We start from the raw sequence: 9307 nt of genomic DNA on the forward strand, positions 1-9307 counted from the left end.
CTAGGCGAGAGTTGTGGACAACTAGGAAGAGATTGATGTTTAATTATCCCATGATAGCTATATTGGTGTGTGGCGCTTGTACTTTGATAAAAAGCAAGGAAATTGCCATCAAGTTGTGCTCGGAGAGCAATTTGCTTACGAGCAACAATCTTACATATTGAACCATGCATCTGCAGCGCGCAACGCTTGCGAAAGGCGGGCAGCTGCATCGCTTGCCTCTGCCATTCGTGCATATAACCTACATTACAGTTACAGCTGGCTTCCGGAATTGTGGATTGATCTCCATCAGGTGAATTGCTCGCCGCTGTATGTCTGGCCGAATTGCCACCCCGCAGGAGCAACGTTGTAGGACGCGACGGTTCTTCCGTCGCTGGTTGTGACTTGGAATGACAGGCTCTGGCCATCCAATAGTGCATTGCTCTGCCAATTTTGCCCCCAGTTCCTGCTCATGGACTGCCAGCCCGTGTTGGAGCCTTTGATCGACACGGCTTGCACATCCCCAGCTCCTCCCACGTTGCTCACAAGTACCAGATTGAAGTAAGAATGACCGTTGATCGTGAAGTGAATTCCGCCCTTTTTCGCGCACGGAACCCTGCAGCACCGAGAGTTCTCGGATCATAAGTAAACTATCTACAAACTCGGACATTTGATATGGACTCCCAAACTATTCTGTCAGCGAATTACCTTCTGTACTGGACTGGAACTATGCCCCCGCTGTAAATTCCAATGTTCTCGAACGCAGGCTGTGCCATGTCGAAGTGCTGCAAGGGCGGGTTGCACCATCCGCCGTCGTTGTTGGCAAGGGCGTCGTTGGGTGGGCACAAGTTGGTTGCTGTAACCACGATCGATCCAGCTCCTGGCAGGCACCATTTTGGATCGGCGGCGGCATCACATTTGATTTCGAAGCATGAACCGCAGCTCGACCCACCGTTGAAGAGGGCAGTGCTCAGGGCGGCAGTATTTGTGCCATAGCCGGAAGAATACAAATCGCCATAACCGCAAGCACCTCCTGTTTTCGCCAAGCCACAATATATGAGGATTTGAGAAGTGTTTAACAAACGAAGACGCGAATTGCAGCTTGAAAAGAGATCACGAACTGAAACAGAGTATCGTCATGCATACCCATGGTGCCAGATGCGTCGCTGCCGCCATAGAAGGTGGCGTGGGCGTTTGTCCATCCACCCAGCTGAGGCGAGCCGTAATAACCAGCAAGGCAGGATGCACAAGTTGCCAACAGGATTGCGAGGAGCAAGAACGGTGAGTATATTGTCATAGTCATCGCGGAAAGGTCGCTGAGCTCGTGGAGGACGACTAATCTTCTTGCAGGATGGCTATACTGAAGGAAGTGCAGTAGCTAGTTACACCTTGGAAGTTACAGACAGCTAGAGGAAGAATTTATACAGCAATGCGCAATCAGGCACCGCTGATGCAGGTTTGTCCGTCGTTCCCTCTCTCAATCGCTTCACATGGCTTGTTCCCCGCACCATCCTAGTGCAACACCAGAAACATGCAACGTACTGAAGATTGTAGCCCCCGCAAGCTACTGTTGGGGGTGCACTCTCCAAACTGATAGCTACCGGTCGTTTGCAGTTTGAAGTATATCAACCTCTACCTTTGTCTGATGGGAAAGATCAATCCCGGTTTGTTCTATACACCTGCATTTTCAGCAGCCCACCCTGTCGATAAAACTGATTCCTTGCAGGGCTGCTCCTGCCGCGAGTCCCCATTTGCTCATTGAATTCTAGTCTGGTAATGCGCTCTGATGTTGATCTATATGCCACCAGCCATGCACACCAACGTCGCTCCGACTCGCCCATTTGCATCGTCCTTCCGACATCTATCTTGGAACCTAATTGACTTGAGATACATGTCATGAGTACTCTCTTCATCATGTTTCCACACAGGTTCCATCCACCTTAGAGTGCTCCATAGATCCTGAGGCACACATGTTTTGTCATACTTTTTGCAAATGATAATACTAGACATTTTTAGGTTCTGCAATAAAATATAAGTAATATTTTATGCATTCTTTTTTCACAATTCTAGTTTTTTAATATTATTGACATGAAGCGTATATTTTGTCCCTACAATTTTTAAAAAATATAAATTTTTTGGGGATTTTTTTCAAAAATGGAGTTAGAATTGTCCTTTGCATGATTTTGCTGTTATTTATTACGACTCAGTGTTTAATTTGTCTCTTATTGTTAACAATACTTGTGCTAATTGGTGATCAAAGAAAACAAGACCTAATTATTTGTCATATTCGAACCACAATCACATGTGCCTTCTAAATCACAATCGCATATGCCTTCCAAGTTTCTAAGGACTATTTCAATTTCCTTAATATGACATTTGCCAATGCACCAATCTAATTATTATGCATGTATAAAAGATAATGAACATAAAGAAGAGAAATCAACACAATTGGCAATTAATGCATGTATATGGGAATACAAGGAAGGTGTGGCATGCTAGCCCACCATTTTATTTCACTATTTTCTTTTGCATTTAGTGGTTTATGTACAAGAGAAAGGATTGGCGGTTGGTATAAGGAAAAGTGTTGGTATTTGGTTTATGTAAAAAGAAAGGGTTGTTGTGGCTATGCACCAAAAAAATATACACATATTAACAATCCCACTTCTCCCTCTTAAACTCTACTCATGTATGGGAGTACAAGGAAGGTGTGACATGTTAGGCCACAATTTAATTTTACTATTTTCTTTTGACTTTGGTGGTATGCTAACGTGTAGTCGTGCTAGTAGGGATTGCTTCTACGTGGTGCAAACCAAATCAGTTGGAGACCAAATCTTGCGTGGATGTACGTTTAGGGTAGCCTAAGAGGCGTGTGAAGTTTCGTCCCCAACAGGGTTTAGGATTTAGGGTCCAGGGTTTAGGGTTTAGGGTTTAGGGTTTAGTCGTGCTAGTAGGGATTGCTTCTACGTGGCGCAAACCAAATCAGTTGGAGACCAAATCTTGCGTGGATGTACATCTAGGGTAGCCTAAGAGGCGTGTGAAGTTTCGTCCCCAACAGGGTTTAGGATTTAGGGTCCAGGGTTTAGGGTTTAGGGTTTAGTCGTGCTAGTAGGGATTGCTTCTACATGGCGCAAACCAAATCAGTTGGAGACCAAATCTTGCATTGATGTACATCTAGGGTAGCCTAAGAGGCGTGTGAAGTTTCATCCCCAACAGGGTTTAGGATTTAGGGTCCAGGGTTTAGGGTTTAGGGTTTAGGGTTTAGTCGTGCTAGTAGGGATTGCTTCTACGTGGCACAAACCAAATCAGTTGGAGACCAAATCTTGCATGGATGTACATCTAGGGTAGCCTAAGAGGTGTGTGAAGTTTCATCCCCAACAGGGTTTAGGATTTAGGGTCCAGGGTTTAGGGTTTAGGGTTTAGGGTTTAGTCGTGCTAGTAGGGATTGCTTCTACATGGCGCAAACCAAATCAGTTGGAGACCAAATCTTGCGTGGATGTACGTCTAGAGTAGCCTAAGAGGGGTGTGAAGTTTCGTCCCCAACAGGGTTTAGGATTTAGGGTCCAGGGTTTAGGGTTTAGCCGTGCTAGTAGGGATTGCTTCTACGTGGTGCAAACAAATTCAGTTGGAGACCAAATCTTGTGTGGATGTACGTCTAGGGTAGCCTAAGAGGTGTGTGAAGTTTCATGCCCAACAGGGTTTAGGATTTAGGGTCCAGGGTTTAGGGTTTAGGGTTTAGGGTTTAGTCGTGCTAGTAGAAATTGTAAAAATGTATGCATTTGTCCTTCCACGTGGCGCATACCAAATCAGTTGGAGACCAAATCTTGCGTGGATGTATGCCTAGGGTAGCCTAAGAGGCGTGTGAAGTTTCGTCCCCAACAGATAAGTCCACGTGCGTATTTCATTAGTACGTGCGCCATTTTTCATACGTAGTCACGAGTGCTAGTAGGGATTGTAAAAATGCACGCAACTGTCCTTCCATGTGGCGCATACCAAATCAGTTGGGCACCAAATCTTGCATGGATGTACGTCTACGGTAGCCTAAGAGTCGTGCGAAGTTTCATTCCCAACAGATAAGTCCACACGCGTATTTCGTTAGTACATGCGCCATAGCTCATACATAGTCGTGCTAGTAGGGATTGTAAAAATGTACGCATTGTACCTTCCACGTGGCGCATACCAAATCAATTCAGACCAAATCTTGCGTGGATGTACGTCTATGGTAGCCTAAGAGCCGTGCAAAGTTTAATCTCCAACAGATAAGTCCACATGCATATTTGGTTAGTACGTGCGCCATTTCTCACACGTAGTCGTGCTAGTAGGGATTGTAAAAATGTACGCATTATACCTTCCACGTGGCACATACCAAATAAGTTGGAGACCAAATCTTGCGTGGATGTATGTCTAGGGTGGCCTAAGAGTCGTGCGAAGTTTCATTCCCAACAGATAAGTCCACACGCGCATTTCGTTAGTACATGCGCCATAGCTCATACGTAGTCACGAGTGCTAGTAGGGATTGTAAAAATGTACGCATTGTACCTTCCACGTGGCGCACACCAAATCAATTCAGATCAAATCTTGCGTCAATGTATGTCTAGGGTGGCCTAAGAGTCGTGCGAAGTTTCATCCCAACAAGCAAGTCCACATGCATATTTCGTTAGTACGTGCGCGAATTTTCTTAGTCACGTTTTTAAAATGTCCTAATGCACAAAACAAATTACAACATTACTACTAATAAACAATTTTTTGTATTACAAACACAACAAATCCCATTGAGAAGACATCGGACATCATGTTAAAAATAGAATCTAATACAATGATGTGTATGAACGTGTATACAGCCATCATAGTGAAATACAAAATATGAGTCCATGAAAATTACAATGGTACGGTCACACAGTGAGCCTATACATATCGAATACAAAAAAGTGTAATCAACTAGTGATACCCAATAAAAATCAATCTGATCAACTGATGATCCCAAAAAATATGATATGTAATTTGCTACTCCTCAGGATCAGCTCTCATGCCAATAGTTGCAAGTATGCTCTCGTGATCCGCCACTGCAAGGCACCATTGTGGAGTGGACGTCGCCTTGCGAGTGCGAACACGACTCAAAGTAATCTTGATCCCAACAACAAGATGAGAATACATGTATGCCTCCTGATCCGCCATGTACTCCTGGAACTCAATATAGCGACCATGCCTCTGTATCTGATGAAAATAGTGGCCACCTACGATCATGCTATGAGCATTGAAGTGCATCCCATGCCCATCCACTGTATCCTCATTCAGCACACTCTTCAGCATAGAGCATCGCAACAAGTAATAATCCACACCCTCCTCATTGCCCTCCGAAGCAATAACCGCGAAGATATCACCAATATGCAAAATATCTGTAAGCTGGTCATAATCTCTAGAGGAACTGAATCCTGCATCCTGATCATCACATGTATCTCCTCCCAAGGCTGGAAGGGAGAAAGCACTCGCCGTACCCATGGATCGGCCCATGGTATCATGGAGCACCCTCCCCAATCATCATCAATGCATGCAGAGCAAAAACATGCAAACCGTCGAGAAAAGATCGCGGGGTGAGACTCACCTACGCGCCTGATGGAATGGAAATCAAGAGTGCCAGGCACGGAACGACAATCAAAAGGCCTCGACCGATCAAGACTCCCAATGTCCATGCACCAAAAATATCGGCTCACCACCCTATCGTCACGCGACTGAAACGAGGACGTAGCACTAGTGGATAAGTGCTGGCTGCACCACCGCACCACATCATGTGCATCCTTGAAGCGATCGGCACTGTGATGCAACTGGTATCGATGCAAAGCACGCTTCATGCAAGCACCTGCACCATCGTGCTCTCCCTTACCGTGCCCTGTCTCGAAGTAGCTCCATGTGATCGGAATGCCTGTCTCACGGTGCCATTTGCAGAACCAATAAAACTGTCTAGCGGATTTGAACTGACCACCGCAACCGTCGTCTGACCAGATCCAGCGCTGCTGCCATGTGACACCATGATCCCTCAAGAAACTATCATGCAAAGTGAAGCAATGCTGCACAAAATGGGCATCATGCGATCGATCATCACTAATGTAGAAGTGATACTCTCGCACAATGATGCGTGAGTCCATGGTGCTATCAATGCCATCCACATGAGCCTGTGCATGACGATAGCTAATGTGCACAAATATAGCAACCTGCAATATGGCATTGAAAAAAAAGTATGACTATTGAAATAATTCAATATAATGAGGCGGCGAAAAAATCAATACTCAATCACACGTCACCTGTTCGGAGAAATAATACTCCGATTGGATCTCATGTTGTGGTGCAAAGGTGTAATTCTCTACAAAGTCCACCACTGAGACAACCACCCCTATAGGAAATGTCCTCAAAAATGCACGAAACTGACGATCCTCCCATTTCGCAGTGTGCGAGTGGCGTATGTAGCGGTACAGCTTCCCTCAAAAATAGTCAATGAATACAACACGTGGTGTCTCCTTCCCCACAAGCTGCAACCTCCTCGACTGTGCACCACCATCTAATGTCAAGGTACAGTACTCATACTGCTGCCAATGAACCATCTGCACATCACAAGTATCTAGTGCAACTCGTGGCACTCTAGCAAAGTCACCACATAAAGTACACGTGCCTTCCACACAATCAAGGGAGTGGAATAAAGCACGTACACAATATGGAATGAATGAAGTCGCGAGGGCTAGTAGGAACCACTCCCCTATGACCATGCATCGCACAAACCATGGCCTGCATCGCTCAAATGACCTCTGCCCAATCTTGAACTCTGGGTGCGCCTCTACAAACTGAGTGTACAACTCAGTCTGGGTACACTCCAAAAAACATGCACCATGCTCAATGTACACACCGCGTGACACCCTCTTCCACAATTCCTTCTTGAACACCGGGGATGCTCTGCAATGCTCCTCCCAAAACTGTTGTATGAAGGACCTAGTGGAATCATCCAACAATCGATCGCTGCGAGGTGCACGACCACTCGAAGCCCAAAGAGCACCAGTCTCACTATCCTCTAGACTCTGCCTCCTAATGATGCCTGCTCGCAATGTGCGCGGTGCAATCTGAAGAAGACGTGAAGCGGTATGCACATGGCCTATCATATGAGGTCTACTAATGGCAGCCACAATAGCACGACGTGCTGCCAAGGCATCATTGGAGTGCCTATGCTTAATAGAAGCATAGGAACGTCGAACACTGCTAAGGACCTCGCTAGATACAACCCTATCTCTACGTGCACCAAGACCAGCAAGCCTCCTACACTCTACCAAGTCAGGGTGATCAATCAGGGACATAAGAAGAGAAGACTGCGAAGCTGGCGTGAGGTCACAAAAAAAAGACTGCACAATCTTGCTAGTACGACGACGGATAGTGGACTTCGGCAAGTCACGTCGTGAAGCAACACTGCTGCTGCAAGGTGGGGCAAGGGGATCAATGGGAGATGGTAGGGTGGACGGGGGAAGGGAGGCGCCAAGCGGAGCAGGGGGAGGGGGAGGGGGAGGGGGAGGGGGGAGGGTGGAGGGGGAAGAGGTAGAGGTGGAGGCCAAAATGTAGGTGGCTAGGGGAAGGGCAGAGGCTAGAGGTAGGGGAGCGGATGAGCATGGGGGGACAATGGAGGTGGGGGTGGGGGTGGAGGTGGGATGTAGAGGTAGAGCTGGAGGTGGATCAGTGGTGGCAGCGCGAGCTCGAGCTCTAGAGGCTCTCTTGCACTCACGAGCCTTCCGCTTGCGCTCCTCGTCAATGAGATTTGGGGGGGGGTTCCTACATCTTTCACGTCTACTAGCTCTACGGCTTTGAGAACCCATTCTCAATGAAAGTAGGATGGAAGGTGTGACAAAGTGATGAGGAGGCAAGAATGGCTAAGAATGGGTGAAATGAACCAAAACGTGGTGTCTTATAGAGAGCCTCAACTCATCCACTAGATTGCTCTTAGATTGCTCTTCATTATTATTGGTGGAGAGGTGCTAAGATTGATACTAATTGGCTTAGTTTTGGTGGAGAGGTCTGCTATGCCCAGAGCCCCGATCAGACCTTATACCTCGATCGAGGTATTTAGTGCATTGCGCATGTATGTATGAACCTCGATCGAGGTATCTCTAGGTGTCCTCGGTCACATACCTCAAACGAGGTATTTTATGCCTCACCCAGGTTATATACCTCGATCGAGGTATTGTATGCATCGCACATCGTCATGTGTATACATCTGGCTGATGTGGCACCATGCATGGTCATGATGTGGTAATATAGTCTCTTCCTGCATGGTCATGATGTGGTACTGGGCCTCTTCGATGACATTGAAAGGTGATGTGGCATGATGAGTTGGCATTCATGAGGTGGTAGATTGACATGGCAAATTGAGGTGGAGGGATTGGTGATGTGGCAAGGTTGAGGAGGTATGCCAAGGTGGCATTGTGTGATCACATGGCTGATGATGTGGAATGATGAGGTGGCACATGTGGCAGCACGTGTGGCAATGTAACGTGACATGGCAAGGAGTGATGTCACATCTGCTTGATGAGATGGCACCGCGTGGTCTAACAACGTGGCATGGTTTTGATGACTCAGCCTTCCACATGGGCAGCATGCAGACTCCAAAGGCTTGCCACTAGGATCGGTGATGCTCTTAGCCTACCTCACCAAGCCTAATACCAAGCCTACCTTGTCTTGGTATTAGGCTTGGGTGGCCCTTTTTCCCCCACAAAAGGGAGATTTAATTGTTGGAGGCCATATCGTACGTTTCCCTTTACTCAAATTTAACCAAAATTTTTTCCTCTTATTCATCATGCAGAGGACTAAAAATATTGACATTTTTGAAATGTTTGGTTATGTTTGAGAATTACTAGATTTATTTTTAATATTCTTTGTTGATCCTCTAAGGAGTAAAAGTAAAAATTAAACTTCAATCTTCCTAAATCTAACCGTTGGATTTGGGATTTGATGATTCAACCACACACCCTTATGTGCCTACTAACCTTCCACCGAATTGGATTTGCTTAATTTTTCAAAATACTAAAAAAATGTGGTGTGCTACTAAAATGCATGTATTTTATGACTTTATTTATTATAAATAATTATTTATAATTAGATAAATCATTCAAAAAATTACCAATAAATCAAGTTAAGCTCTACATAATGCAAAGAGACCACTTACAAAGTTTCAATAACATTTAATCTAAAATGAGTGAGAAATTTAGAATTTAATATGACACTCTTTGTTCGTGACAAACGTGTGACCACCCTGGAACCATGCCGTGTGACACAAAGAAATTTTTTGTGTGTGCATCGAATTTTC

At 45.7% G+C, this 9307-nt stretch overlaps 1 protein-coding gene across 1 annotated transcript; it reads right to left on the reverse strand.

Moving 5' to 3' along the window:
• Positions 1–285: 285 nt before the first annotated feature.
• LOC147884419 (expansin-A2-like) lies at positions 286–7270 on the reverse strand. The gene is made up of 4 exons (XM_087398298.1): positions 7205–7270; positions 1123–1186; positions 685–1009; positions 286–592 (listed from the first exon to the last, which is right to left on the reverse strand). Exons 2-4 carry the CDS (start codon positions 1124–1126, stop codon positions 286–288), a joined length of 636 nt encoding a protein of 211 aa, XP_087254424.1. The 5' UTR covers positions 1127–1186; positions 7205–7270.
• Positions 7271–9307: the final 2037 nt, after the last annotated feature.

This window comes from Dipteris shenzhenensis, chromosome 27 (assembly GCF_047967505.1).
Source record: "Dipteris shenzhenensis isolate YYH24624 ecotype China chromosome 27, Dip_SZ_1.0, whole genome shotgun sequence".
Classification (NCBI taxonomy): Eukaryota; Viridiplantae; Streptophyta; class Polypodiopsida; order Gleicheniales; family Dipteridaceae; genus Dipteris; species Dipteris shenzhenensis.

Excerpts from the sequence above, each read along its gene's own strand:
- LOC147884419 (XM_087398298.1), bottom strand. Across the intron at positions 593-684 it reads GTTCCAGTCCAGTACAGAAG|GGTTCCGTGCGCGAAAAAGG; the intron begins GTAATTCGCTGA and ends TCGGTGCTGCAG.